Source organism: Callorhinus ursinus, unplaced genomic scaffold (assembly GCF_003265705.2).
Source record: "Callorhinus ursinus isolate GAN/ISIS: 27379988/994484 unplaced genomic scaffold, GSC_fseal_2.0 scaffold46, whole genome shotgun sequence".
Lineage (NCBI taxonomy): Eukaryota > Metazoa > Chordata > Mammalia > Carnivora > Otariidae > Callorhinus > Callorhinus ursinus.
Genome location: NW_027397108.1, coordinates 9,834,377 through 9,849,103, shown reverse-complemented (window position 1 = coordinate 9,849,103; position 14,727 = coordinate 9,834,377). Strand labels below are relative to the sequence as shown.

General features: G+C 54.0%; 1 protein-coding gene across 4 annotated transcripts in view; it reads left to right on the top strand.

Annotated features, from left to right (window-relative positions):
• Positions 1–14,727, top strand: part of FBXO31 (F-box protein 31) — a 41,550-nt gene that overhangs the window by 14,037 nt on the left and 12,786 nt on the right. For 2 of the 4 annotated variants that reach the window (XM_073882376.1, XM_073882375.1), the window contains exons 3-5: positions 1,512–1,598; positions 7,782–7,858; positions 14,061–14,228. In XM_073882376.1, coding sequence (XP_073738477.1) covers positions 1,512–1,598; positions 7,782–7,858; positions 14,061–14,228 — 332 coding nt within the window. Of the gene's footprint in view, positions 1–1,511; positions 1,599–7,781; positions 7,859–7,903; positions 8,802–14,060; positions 14,229–14,727 lie in introns of those variants that run through there. The other 2 variants (XM_025860537.2, XM_025860540.2) reach the window with 2 other exon arrangements.

Genomic DNA, 14,727 nt, shown 5'->3' with positions numbered 1-14,727 from the left:
TCCTCCTTCCCTGTGCGTGCTCGGACTTGCTTTCTTCTCTTGGCTCCGCTCCACCTTCCACCGTCCCAGGGGACGCGGGTCTAGGGGGCTCTGGTGGCCGCATGTCCAGAAAGCCTGACCCCTTCCTGTCTTCTCCTCTCCGCAGCCAGAACAGTGCTGCTCTGAACCCTGCAAAACCCAGATTCCAGAGGCAGAACGCCGGTCCTGCCCCCTGCCTCCCACCCTTCATTCTGTGGGTGCCCACATGGCCCTGGCTCCACCCTTGGTTCCTCGTGCTTGCCCAGAGCTCAGGATCTTAAGTCCAACCAGAGCTTGGAATTGGAGGGACTTAGGCTGGCTCTCAGCATTGGTGTTCCATCCACAACAATCTCCGTGCATGTGCACATAAAACACAGTGTCCTGACTTTTCTGGACGGTCAGCTGGTTTCTAGGAGTATCCACCATGTCAAGTTTTTATCAACGGACTGCTTGAGTTTGTTAGGTCTTTGGACAGTATCACCTGAAAGCCACTTGAAGGCAGAGTTCTTTAGGAGTTTAGGAGTAAGCATTCCAAACAGCACCTGGAGGAAGGCAGGTGCTGACACCTGCCAGGTGTGGGGGCAGATGTGGGAATAAGGCCCCCACGGAGCTCCGCTCAGTTACGCTGTCCTGTGGAGCACAGGTGGGCAGGCAGGTGGGCAGTAACCGTGAGCAGCAGATGGCGTGGCCGGGGGTAAGCTGCGGGTGGGCGAGGGAGAAGGGACGGGGCCAGGGTGAGGTGAACGTGCTCGCCTGTGCGTCTGGAATGCTGGGGACATGGGCAGGTGCAGGAGGACATCTGGAGATTCCTTTTCACCGCTGAATCTTGACCCCCTAAAAATGGTTGCAAAAACCGGGGAATGATTACCTTATTCAGTGTCCGGAAGTGTTGCATCTGACCCGGTCAGAGCCAGCTTCAGTTTTCACGTTCACAATGCAGGAGCAGTGTTTTTGTGAGTTTGCTCTGAAGACCTTATTGAGGAGAAAATTACTTAGCTTCTGGAATGGGTTGTGGAGGAAAATCAAGGTTGGTTCCTGGCATAGATGGGTTCAGGAGGGAGGAGGCCTGAATTAGGAGGCAGGCCAACATCGCCCTTCATCAGAAACAAAACACACATGCCGCAGAGATCGAGGAGAACGCCAGGTGTGCACCAGGCAAAGGAGAGCTCGGACTCGGGCACAGGGGTTCTCCAAGTGATCCCCGAAATGTGCCCCAGCCACAGCCTCGGCTCTCCCACCTCCATGTGCTCCCTTAATCTGTGGCCATCAAGAGAGGAGGGTCCCGAGCTTGCCCGCCTTCATGAGTTTCTGGTGTGGCTCCATTGGGTAAAGGAAGACCGGTCACCCCTGGCAAACGCTTGCACCCTGACTTTTCTGGGGGCTGTAATGGGAAGTGTCCGTTGTCAGGGAGGGAGGGTGTTGAGTCCTGGGAACTGTTCATACTGTCCTGGAAGCAGAGCCATCTTTATCCTTTCCCTGCTGTGTCTGTTCAGGTATAAACCCTCGCGTGAAGTCGGGACGTTTCATGAAAATTCTTCCCGATTACGAGCACATGGAGTACAGAGATGTTTACACCTGCCGTACGTACCTCCTGCTGGCTTTGGCATTTGCGGGCGAGCACGGCCGAGAAGCTGCATGGAGAGGGACCTCTAACTCCGGGCACGAGGACTGCTTGGGTGTTAAGAGCGAGCTGCCCTCCTTGGCTTTTGCTGTTTCTTACCTTGGCTGTTTTCCGTGGCTCAGCCACAGCCGAGGCCACAGCTGAGCCGTGGCCCTGGGTCGGCTGCACACGTGGGCCGGGATTCCTCAGCAGCTTTGGGGTTCTTGGGTAGTACCAACAAGACCACGTTTTTTTTTTTTCTATTAAAGATTTTATTTATTTGATAGACAGCCAGAGAGGGAACACAAGCAGGGGGAGTGGCAGAGGGAGAACAGGCTTCCCGTGGAGCAGGGAGCCCGATGTGGGGTTCGATCCCAGGACCCGGGGATCATGGCCTGAGCCAGAGGCAGATGCTCAGCAACTGAGCCACCCAGGCGCCCCTGTTGGTACACATTTTAATATTTGCCGTCTATTGAGGCTGAGGGGAGAGGACAGGGTAGAAGTCTTAAAACACTTCTCCAAAATTAAATGTGTTTTGTTTCTAGATTTCATTAGTCACATCGTTACAGCATATGTGAATTAAAAAAAAAAAATCATACAGTGGACCCACACTGGGCAGAAGTGAGTAGAAGCACTTGATTATTTAGAACCGGATTCCGCTCCCGATTGGCATTACTTGGGTCTAGAAATTTCCCTGAGCCGTGTCGCACACATCTCTGCTCTCTGTTAGGTTGAGCTGAGGTGGAAAGTGAATGTTTGTTGTCAAGAAGACATCACACATACCTGCCTGCCCTAAAAGGCGTTTTTACATTCCTGGAAGCACACGGCCCTACTCCCTCGTTACTCCCATCCCTCTGAACCCTCCAAGTGTCTGTGTCGCCTGCCTAGAGCAGACCCGCTCCTGAGTCTCGTAGATGCACAATTTCTAACAAAACCTGTGGGAGCAGAGGAAATAGAGGCGCTTAGGGGATCATTCCTAACCCCCGTCAGACTGTGGACAAGCAGCCGGAGTGTGTTTGCTGGTCCCGTGGAGACCATCCTGGCGTCAGTGCAGAGATTCGTGGACGAAGTTAGCCTGCTTTTGGGTGTGTGCAAGGACTGGGCACAGCTCCTGACAATGCCCACCTTGTTCGTGTCATCAGGCCCAGAGCTGAACTGCTGGAGTAGAGACTGGTGACCGCGGGGCTCGTCGGGAGGGTGAACGAGCAGGCGTGAGGAGCTCGCTGAGCTGTCAAGGGGGTCGGGTGGGTCAGGGGGAGTCAGAAGGCATGAATTGGGTTCTTCCTGAACCCTCTTGGAAGTTACCTCTAGCACATTTTGTCCTAGATTGACCCACCCTCCCGGTTAGTAGTCAGTGAGCAAAGGGGCCTCATCCCGCCCAGCCTTCCAGAAATGTCCACCGTGATGACTGGCGTGTGAGGACCTTGGGACCTGGCACTGTTTTTGTCTCCCTTATCCACTTGCCCTATTCCTGGAGCTCTTGAGACCCCGTGTTCCCTGGTTCCCTGGTCTCTCTGGTCTCAGGCTCAGCAGCCTCAAGCCAAAGACACTGTCCCAGGGAGAGGCAGGTCAGCCCATCTAAAGCTAACCTTTGAGGAGCTTTGTGGCCCCACATGAGCTGCTTCGGCTGTGTCACTTTTGCTCATTTTTTTTTTTTTTTTTTAATCAGGCTGCATGTTGTTGCCTGATAGTAGTCCGTGTCTTTAAGGCGTTGGGAGCATCTCGGGAGAATGTGTTGTGTTAATGACGTAGCTAACACATGTCCTTGTGTGTGAATTGATAGTAACTATCTGTGACCACAGGGCTCTGGGTTTTGAGGTTCCCATCTAGAATTCTGGTGGTGCTCCAGATAGCTCTAGTAGATACAGGGAGTTTGGTGGAACATTGCGCACCACTGGTGAGGAGATGGGTAGGCCACTTTTAATGCTTGGGCATAGGTGACGGGGTGTTTGGCTGCACAGGTAGAGTCTGATGGGAAGGCTCCTCCAGAGTCCAGTCTGCCAGGTGGGGCCAAGAACACACAAGGTGTCCTGAGGAAGGGGGAGACCACTGGGAAGTCTAGAAACAGGTGGGTGCTCCTAGAGAGGTCAGAGGGCACCGGCGGGAAGTGCATCTGGGAGAGGGAGACCACCTGCCAATTACCTGGCCAAATTCCTGGAGCCTGTGGGATGGTGTTCCTGATCCTGTTCTGGATGTTGATTCTGTATCCTGCCACTTGACGCATGGTGGGCATCCTGCCTTGTTCTGACCTTAGAGGGGAAGCTCTCAGCTTTTCCCCGTTGAGTATGATGTTAGCGGGGCTTTCTCATGTATGGCCTTTATTATGTTGCAGAATGTTCCTTCTAGACCTTTGTTGAGAGTTTTTTATTATAAGTAGTTACTGAATTGTATCAAATGCTCTTTCTGCATCTATTGAGGACATACGATTTTTTTTTTTTAAAGATTTCATTTATCCATTTGTCAGAGAGAGAGGGAGAGAGTGCAACAGGCAGAGGGAAATGCAGGCTCCCCGCTGAGCAGAGAGCCTGATGCGGGACTTGATCCCAGGACCCTAGGACCATGACCCGAGCCAAAGGCAGACACTTAACCGACTGAGCCACCCAGGCGTCCCTAGGACATATGATTTCTATCCTTCATTATGTTAAGGTGCTGTTACTACATTGATTTGTGGATGTTGAACCACTTATCCCTAGGATAAATCCCATTTGATTGTGGTCAGTGATCCTTTTAATGTACTGTTGAGTGGGATCTGCTTGTATTTTGTTAAGGATTTTTTGCATCCGCATTCATCAGGGATACTGGCCTGTAGTTCTCTGTCCTTCTGGCCTCCTTGTTTTGGTATTGGGGTCATTGTGGCCTGGTGAAATGAGTTTGGACATGTCTCCTCCTCTGATTTTGTTTTCATTTACCAGAAGCTACTAGCAAGTGGCAGGAGATATATTAGTTGCCTTTACGATAATCTTTTGGACAAGAGTCACGGGTGGGAACACCCATCACCCGAAACCCCTGCCCTGCAGCCTCAGATGTGTCGGTTCAGGAACGACTGAGGGCCGTGCTAGTGGAGGGCCGGCTGTCCTGCGTGAGGACCACCGCAGCTGCCTGCGGACTGCTGGGGAAGAGAGCCAGCTCCCAGCCCACGCTGTGCCGAGGACAGTCGGATCTTTTGGGCTTGCTCTTTGTTGTCTAATGTGCCAGGAGTTTCCCGCTTGCCTTCTTAAGTGGCCTTCCTGTTGGCAGATGGGAATTCACTGGCACTGACTAGGATGGGGCGTTTTCCCGCTAGCACTTGAGCTGAGCGGTCCCTTAGCCAGCTCAGATGATTTCCCCCATTTTGGGGAACAGGGGTGTCTTGAGCTGAGAATGTTTTTCTGAATACGGCCACACTGACCTTGGGGACCAGTGGTTGGAGCAGCCTGCGAGCTGCCTTGTTTGGAATAAATACGAATTATTCTGAAAGGTCTGCGTCCTGCCTTGTGTGGCTAAAGTAGTGGTGTTTTCTCGATTGTCATGGATTCTCTCTTGTTGAGGCTCTGCCCGTGAACCGAAGTTCTGCAGTGTCCTAAAGCCCATGACAGTAAAGCACCTGAGGGGTCTAACACAGTTGCCTCCATGTCTCAGGTCCCCTGCCCAGTCTCTGTAACCTGATCCTGTTCTCCTCTCCTGACCGTGTTCAGCGGCTGTTTGGAAACATTGTGGGGAGGGCTCTTTGAGCTGGGGGTCTTCTGCAGGTGAGAAGCCCCATTGGGTCTGGGGAGTGCCTTGCTCCAGGACGTCTCAGCCAGGCCCTTCCTCTACCCGTGCAGGGTCAGGCAGAAGGTCCAGTGGGAGCATGAGGGAAAATGCGTGAACATGTGCACACTCCTTGTATTGTTCAGGGGCTGGCCTTCCCAGCAGGGCCCCGGGCATTAGAAGGTAACTCTGAACATGGCCCCCCTCCTGGTATGGACACCCAGTTTTTGTGTGACTCAGGTGGACACTTTCAGTCTGGAGGCACCCTGGGCTCATGCTGGACTCTGTTCTGGATGCTTGTAGTTTTTAAAGTGTCTGTCCTAAAACACAGACCTTACATTTGCATGAGGAAATGGCTTGTCCCTCCCAGGGGTTAGCTCAGAGGTTACCTGCTTGCAGGCCGGCGGGCGATGCTGGTCTCCGACTCTTTCTTGGACTGTTATGAGGGTGGTCCCAGGCTGAGCGAGTCAGTGTTGTGTTAGCAAAAGCCATGAAGGGCACAATGATTTTTCTAACACGTGCAGAGCTTATACATCCAGAGAGTGCTACCCCTCCAAGCAGACAGATGGGAGGCAGCGTTTTTAATTCAAAGGGCTGTACCCTTTAAAGCAGAACAGGGAACTCTCCTGTCAAAATTTCCAAGAGTCTCGCATGTTCTTTGAGCAGTCCAGGGGGCCTGAGATCGTAAGACTGACTTGGAAAGAACCAGACCATCGCTAGCAGGCAAGCTGGGAGCTAGGGGGCAGAGGGAGATAAGAGGGGATGGTCATGCTGAATGGGCCCATTTATTTTATTCTCCAGTATTTTAGCATGAAAATTTAAAAATCTACCAAAAAAAAAATGGAGGGGATTATGGAGCAAACACCCACTTACCATCACCAGATCCTACAACCCTCAGCAACACTTTATTATCACATAGCTGTTCATCTGCCATCTCTCCATCATTCCACCTTATTTTTTGATACATTTTAAAGTAAGTGCCAGATACTATCACATTTTACCCCTAAACCCTTGAGTGTACATGTCACTGTTTGGAGTTCATTATTTGCTTAGCGTTCCTGGTCCTGCTTATTATTGCTTGCTTATTAAATGCAAAACCTGTCAGGGTATGACCATAAGATAACCAGACTGAATTTACTTTGCATCTTGTAAACCAACTCAGAACATTGCACACAGGATGAATGGCAGGTGTCTGGGAGGCAGTACACGCTTGTTAGAAACCTGTGTTCCTAGGCTGTGTACCCTAGGTTCCTCGGGTATCAGTGGTTGCCGGCACACTTGAGAGGCCTGAGCTGCTTCTGGCCTCACTTTCCTCGTCCCTGTACCCCGGACCAAGGTGGAGACCTGATGGCTGCCATCCCATCTTCGTCTCTGGGTCCCACTTGGCCCTGCTGGCTGGGGCTCCCTTCCCGCGGAATGGTGTGATCCTGCAGCGCCGGTGCTCCAGCCCATCCCTGGCTTCCACTGTGTATTCGCCAGGGTTCACCAGACAAATAGAACCAGTTTCTTTAGATGAATTTATCATAAAGAATTGGGTCCCACAGTTAATATAGGCTGAAAAGGTCCAAGATCTGCCATCAGTAAGCTGGAGACCCAGGGGAGCCAAGGGTGTAGCTGGGGTCTGAAATCTGGTAGGCTCGACACGTTGGAAGAATCCCTGTTTCCATTTCAAGTCCTAAGTTAGAAAAGACTGATGTCCCAGCTCACATAGGCAGGCACTCCCTGCTTGTGGAAAAGCCTTTTTTTTCCAGCTATCAACTGATTGGACAAGGCCCACCACACCAGGGAGGGCAATCAGCTTTACTCAGTGCACTGATTTAAATGCTAATCTTATCTGGAAACACCCTCACAGGTACACCCAGAATAGTGTGGGACCAGATGTGTTGTCATGGGTCACGGGTGGCACCTGTTGCCGGGACAGGGCTGTTGGGCCCGTGTGCTCAGCAGAGTGAGCAGTTCACTCTAGTGACAATTTTTAGTCTAATTGCTTTATAGACACACCGCATGAACAGATGCCAGTGTCCCAGTGTTATAAAAATCTAGTCCCCGTCTGCCTTAGTCCCTAGGAAAGCGGTGTCCCTGTGTCTGACTCCCTCACTGATGGGAGGCTCACCACTTTACAAGGGTGCTCACTCCGTGTCTTTCAAGGCAGTGTCATTGGCACTGGCCACTTAGAGCCTGGGTTTCAAAGTGGCCCTGTTGTCTCTTTTATTATGGTTTTGAAAGACATTTTCCTTCTTTCCACTTAGAATTCTTTGGAAACTCTTTAAGCAGTCTGCTGAAATCCGTATTTATGTCCAAGGCTCTGTTCCCAGCCGCCATGAGTGGTTTGTCTGCAGTTCCCGGTTCCTGGTCTCGCCCTTCCCCTGTGTCACTGTGGAGCGCAGACTGGCCGGCTGCAGCATGAAGACCTGCTCTCTTTCTCTCCCTGTAGTGCTCCATCGGTACAGGCACATTCTGGGGCTGTGGCAGCCAGACATCGGGCCCTACGGAGGACTGCTGAACGTGGTGGTAAGTCCAAGAGCGCGGTGCGTGGGCCTTCACCCGCTTCAACCAGAGGGGCAAGCCCACTGTCGCCTGCGTGACGGCATGGCCATTGTGAGGGGCCAGAGGCTCTTCGGTAATTGGTTCTCAGCCTTCTCGCTGCGTCCCTGGACTTCGTAGTGATGAGCCACTGGTTGCCTCGAGGGCATCTTCCCTCCCATAGCCTGGTCCCTGCCTCCTGGACACCTTGGGCCCTTGCGCTCACGCCTGTGGGACACTCTAGTTTTGGGTCGTGCACTAGTTTGTTGTAAATGAGGACTCCTGGGAGCCTTGGGCGCTCACCCTCTGGCCCTCGGGGTCACATGGAATCATAGCAGGTGCCCCATCGCTGAGCCCTGGGCGCACCCCAGCTGTGACTCTCCCTGTGCGCCTTCTGTTGTTCCACTGACGTGTGTGAGCGCTTGCCCTGTGAGGAAGACGCAGTTCAGCGGCCTGGGAGGCACGCCGGGGTGCCGTGTCAGAGTGTGTCACCCAGCAGCCATGGCGGCCTTGGGACCAGGCTGGGCCTCAGAGCGAAGTCTGAAAGTGGGGCTAGGAGGCCCTGGTTTTAAATCTTTTCCCACCCACCATAGTAATACTGGGGTCAGGCCAGCGTCCTTGATGGGTGGGAGCACCAACGGTGGGCACTTTTTGGGGAAACCGTATTTCCACCATCTGAGAGCATCTCCCCACAGATCCCTTATCACTTACTGTTGTAGCTTCCAGGGGCCGCCATACCAGTGACCACAAACCGGGTGGCATAAAACAACAGAAATGTATTCTTTCGCTCTTACGGAAGCCCGACATCTTCAGTGTGCCTGACGTCCTCATTGTGCCCGGTGTCCTGTCAGTGTTCCCGACCTCCTCAGTCCATATTTTCCTGACGTCCTCCGTCAGTGTGCCCGATGTCCTCAGTGTGCCCGACGTCCCAGTACGTATTCCTGGGCTGAGATCAAGGGTCACCATGCTTCCTCTGAAGACTCCAGAGAAGGGTCCTCCTGCCTCTTCCAGCTGCAGGGCCCAGGCAGCCCTTGGCTGTGGCCACACCCCTCCTACCTCTGCCTCCATCCTCAGTGTGGCCTCTCCCCTCTGTGTGTCTCAGACCTCTGTCTGCCTCCCTCTTAGAGGGGTACAAGTGATGGTTTTTAGGGCCCGCCTGGATGAGCCAGAATCCTCTGAAGATCCTCAACTTCACATCTGTAAAATCCTTTTTTTGCCGTGTAAGGTGATGATGTGCACAGGTTCTAGGGTTTAGGACGTGGACTTCTTTGGGGGCCGTTACTTGGCAATCAGGATTACAGGGCGGGAGAGGGGCCTTACTGGGGAGAGATGTGGCCAACAGCACCCATCTCAGTGATCCATGTTAACTAACCGGCAGTAGGACTCTGACCTCAGGCCCCTCCTGGTTTCATGTGAAGCACACAGCCCCACTTCTCTGGATCTCCTGCCAAAGTACCTGACCCGAATCTAATCACGGGCACCTCATCACACAGACCGCAAGGGTCAGGCCCCAGAAGCACTGCTCTCCGCCTTCCGAGTGTCGGGCTCACCGAAGGCCGGAAGGGCTGATGAACTGAGAGCCATGGTCCCGGTAACCGTCACCAGTGTGGGGAACATGGGGGCCAGGGCCAGCAGAAGAGGACCAGAGGGGACAGTCTGCCTGGCGGGAGTGGGGGCTGCCTTGGAGGCAGGCGCTCTGTCCTGCCATCAGCCTGACTGAGGTCCCGTGAGGGGCTCTCCTGGCCAGGCTGCTGCTGAGAGACCACAGTATTTCTGGTTTCAGCTGCCTTGTCTTCCTGACTCTGGCTGTCTGCCCTTTTCCTGTCCCCTGCACGCCTGCTCTTTTCCCTGTGATGGTGGACATTGTTGTTAAGGAGTTACGAGCTGGATGGGTCCCTTCCCTCAAATGGGGTCGGGCTGATCAGCTGGATAGGGTGTTCGTTGAAGACCACTGGGTCTCTTAGGGATGTGCTGTAGCTCTTTGTCTAAGGTCCCAGTGCTGGGGGTTCTCCCTCCATGCCCTGGGGGTTCCTTGAAGACTCCCGTCCCTGGCTGCTTGGAGCTGGATGGTCCAGCACGCTGCCCAGCCTGTACTGGGCTCGGTGAGTGGTTGGAACCTGGGCCCCTTGGCAGATCCTTGGGCTCTGTCTCTGCATGGCTCCCTCCTTTCTACTCCAGCCCCGCCAGCCTCCTTGAACTCTGATCTCTGTTCGCTCAAGTTAGAACACTGCCTGCTTCTGCCTGGCCCCCTCTGAGCCCCGGGGTCTGGAAGGTGCCTCTGGCAGGAATCCAGGGGATGGCAGGGGTGACCTCTTATTTCTCTTCTCTGGGTTGACAGCCCTGTGTGGCCTGTTGTCCGCGATCACCTTGGGGCTCACAGCAGTCCCATTACTCTACTATGGCCAGGATGTAAGTCTGGCCTCATTTTTTTTTTTTTTTTTTTTTTGGTGACCTTTGTTTTCCTTCTTATTGTGTCTTCTTGAATATATCAGTCAAAGTTCCTTTAAAGTATGTGATCTCCGGTTCAGCTTACAGTCTTTCTTTTTCCTCGGGATTTTCGGGCATGGCAGTTGGCTGCTGGCGTGCCCGCACACGTAGCCGTGGATGCCGCTGCCCCCACGAGGGTGCCTGGCCTCTGGCCTGGGGTCACAGCCAGCAGAGCGCCTTGCCCTGACCAGGTGTGGTGAGCGCCGATCTCGTCCCTGGTGGCCCCGTCCACAGAGTGTCCCCTGAGGGCTGGGCACCTCCTGCTCTCCAGGGCCTGCATTTCCCCTAGCGAGCCAGGGATACCGCTGGTCCCTCTCCTGGCTGCTTGGCCTCTTAGCAGCCACCTTCTGCTTGGCTTCTCTATCCCCCGCCCCTCATGGGTTGGGATCCAGAAGGTGCCTCGAGGGCAGAGCTGTATACACTCTGGGGCCTGCTTCTTTGGGATCCTGCCCTAGCGCGCTGGCCTCTGCGGCAGCCCTGGGGGTTCCAGCGCCCAGCCACCCCTCTGTCCGGCCACCAGCGGTCAGGGACCTGGGGCAAAGGGGTGGGAGGCTCTGCCCCCTTCAGGCCTGTCCCTTGATTTTAGGCTCTCGGTTCTCGTCTTGGGGCCACTGTGCATGTTCCCTGATGTCTTCAGGCAGCATTTAAACTGTGGTGTGTGCAGACAGCTGGTGTCAGCAGGTGGGGCTGGTTGGCCTAAGCCCCTGGGTTCTAGGCAGGAGAAAAGTCTTGCGGTCTCATTTTTAGATGCTGTTCAGTCCCTTGCCTGTCATGTTTTCAAAGGTAGCTGCTCATTTTTAGTGCTTTACGGGCATCTGTATCGTAGGATGTGGCACTTTACTGAGGCTCTGCAGTGTGTCCGTCCTCCTCGAGCTTGCTATGTGCTCTCTTCACAGAAGCCCCGGGGCTGGGGGGTGTCTCGGTGCCTGGCCCCCATGTCGTTGCCGCTGATGCTTCACTGGGAATGAAGTCTGGTGCCCCTTGGGGAGCGCTGGTTTTCTGATCTTGCTTCTCCCCCTGGTTGCACACACCCTCGGAGGACCGGAATCCCTAGACCACGGGACCGGCCGTGAGCACGTCTTCTCAGACGGCACGTCGGGGCCTTGGTGTGGGCCGTTCTGAGCTCGCCTCGTGTGGGCCCCGCGGGGACTCTGGGTGCTCTTTTACTCTGTGTTTTGCTTACCAGGTGGGGTTTTGGGCAGGGATAAATATTGCTTCATGTTCTGTGTGGAGAAAGTGTTAAATACTTTATGTTTATGTTTAACATCCCTGGGGAAAGCCTTGGATTTAGAATGTTCCTCACAGGACCAGCCAGACTGCTCCCCGCGTGGGCAGGCTGCCTTCCACGCTTTAGGCAGGGAGGGTGATAATTGTTTTTCTTACTGGTAGTGATTAATAGAGTTAAAAAAAAAATTGCAGCTTCTGAAAGCAGGGGTTAATTAGGGGAAAATGGAGCCATGACAGAACAGGGCCAGCTCGCCCTCGTTGGATCAGGTCGGATTGGATCGGATCGCCACAGAAATGGGTGAGCCAGAGCCGGCCACTGGGCACCCAGTCTCCCCTGACTACAGGCTGGCCTTCCGGCCTTGGGGAATGTGTGGCGTGCTGTGCCTGGGGACCACTCCCCACTCTGACCCCGTCTCTGCCGCGGCCACCTCGTGCTCTGACCCCGTTGCTCACACCCCGTCTCCGCCGCGGCCATCACGTCGCTCTGACCCCGTTGCTCTGACCCCGTCTCCACCGCGGCCACCTCGTGCTCTGACCCCGTCTCCACCGCGGCCATCACGTCGCTCTGACCCCGTTGCTCTGACCCTGTCTCCGCCACGGCCCCCTCGTGCTCTGACCCCATCTCCGCCACGGCCATCTCGTTGCTCTCACCTCGTTGCTCTGACCCTGTCTCCGCCGCGGCCACCTTGTCGCTCTGACCCTGTCTCTGCCGCGGCCACCTCATCGCTCTGACCTTGTTGCTCTGACCCTGCCTCCGCCGCGGCCACCATGTTGCGTGCACTGGAAGAGTGATGGCAGCGTGGTCGCCCTCTGTTGTCGAGGGCGGCAAGCCCACAGCACCTGCCTCCTCCCTTTGCTTCTGATTTTCAGGCATTTCAAAGCAGATGCCAGGCCCATGCCATTTCGTCTGTTCATACTTCCATGTGGATCTTTAAAGAACGTGGGTGTTTCTCTGCACGTGGGCCTTGTCCCTCCCCCGCCGTACAGACGTGGTGGGGACGTCACGCCCGACGCGGCCTGAAGCCTGGTCCACATCTGTCTCCCCGAGGGCTGCAGAGCTGCTTTGCACGAGGCTTGCTTGGAACCAAGTCTGCAGCAGCCCTCACGTGGCATCTGTGTGCCTCGCAGGTCTCTGCTGCCGGGAAGCAGCCCCCCGTTTCTGGTGGGCCAGGGGCCGACTGGGGGCCTCCTGCTTCTTTCTAGTGTCATCTGGTCTTTCCCTTCACTTTCAGAGCTGGCCCTTCTCTTCAAAAGGCTTGCCTTTATGTTTAGGTTGAACTACCTTTTTTTCCTTCCTGTTTTTAAACAAAATCTACTTATTTTTTCTTTCAGAATTTATTTTTTACTGAAGCGTAGCTGACACGATGCTGCGTGAGTTTCAGCTGCGTGACACAGTCTGGACGCTGTGCTCACAAGCGCATCTTATTCCTGTGACCTATTCATCGCGCAACTGGGAGCCTGTCCCTCTCCCTCCCCTTCGCCCGTGTGGCCTGTACCCCTCACCCCGGCACTCATCTTTTTGTTCCCTGTATTTATCCTTCTGTTTCTGCTACTTTTGTTGGTTTTGTTTCTTAAATTCCATGTATGAGTGAAATCCTATGTATTTGTCTTTGATTTATTCTACTTAGCATAATAGTCTCTAGCTCCATCCATGTCGTTGCAAATGGCACGGTTTCATCCTTTCTGATGATTGAGTAGTATTTCATGGTATATACACACCACATCTTCTTTATCCATTTACCTGTCGATGGGCACTTCGGCTGTTTCCGTATCTTGCTTTTGTAAATAATGGTGTAGGCATGTATCCCTTTATTTTCAGGTTTATTGAGGAATGGTGCACAGGTAAAATTGTAAGGTGCGTGACAAGTACGTCTCGGTGATTGGTATTTGTACACTTTGTGCAAGGGTTCCTGCTGTCTAGGATCAGCATGTCTACCACTTCACATTTTCATTCTCTCTTTTGGTGAAAACATTTAAGTTCTACTCTCTTAGAAGATCTCAGTGTTGGAGTGCCTGGGTGGCTCAGTCGTTAAGTGTCTGCCTTCGGCTCAGGTCATGGTCCCAGGGTCCTGGGATCGAGCCCTCTGTCTGGCTCCCTGCTCCTCAGGAAGCCTGCTTCTCCCTCTCCCACTCCCCCTGCTTGTGTTCCCTCTTTCACTGTGTGTCTCTGTGTCAAATAAGTAAATAAAATCTTAAAAAAAAAAAAAGATCTCAGTGTTGATGCAGTGTTATCAACGACAGTCACCCTGTTTACAGTCGATAACTACTTTTAATTAACACGCACTTGGTAGATGGGCCATGCTTGTTGTGGTGTGCTAGATGAGGGCACCACAGTGTTCCCTGGCCCCGAGAGTCTCAGTGGGGCTGCCGTGCGGGGACAAGGGTGGTTCTTGCGGACAGGTTAGCGTGGGCACCTTCTCCTTTGGTACCTCATCCTGAGCCTTCTGTGGACTTGTGCCCTTTCTCCTCCCCGCAGGTGGATGGCTTGTTCATCATTGGCTGGATGTACCTGCCTCCCCATGACCCTCATGTGGACGACCCAATGCGATTCAAGCCCCTGTTCAGAGTCCACCTGATGGAGAGAAAGTCTGCCACGGTGGAGTGCATGTATGGCCACAGAGGGCCCCACAACGGCCACATTCAGGTGAGTGCTCGGGGCTCCCTGAGGCGTGGCAGCCATGTGCAGGCAAGGGGCTAGGGCTCTTTGTCCTCCCCGGACCCGGTGGCAGCCTGGGTGGGGGTGCTGGCTGAGTGGCTGTGGTATCCCAGCTGCAGACCTGTGTCCACACCAAGCAGTGAACATGGGAGGAAGTGGGGGCGCAGTCCCACTCCGGGGTGTGTTAGCGACATGCGGGTGTTGTGATGCAGCCCTTCAGAGACTCACTAGCTGAGCCCCCCCCCCCCCCCGGGATTCTGCGTTCGGGTGAAACTGATTGTTGTTTTTGTCGTGATTCCTCACTGCTCCCTGGTTTCCTCTTTGCAAGAGTATAAACTTGGAATAAGACACTCCGCTCTCTGATAATGGTTCAGCAGACAGCCGTCCCAATCAGCACGTGTGTTCCCTAACACACGACGAAAGCACCAGCCCTTTTCCTGCTGTAAGATGTCCTCCTGGGAAGACGCACATGCCCCTTCCCCTGAGA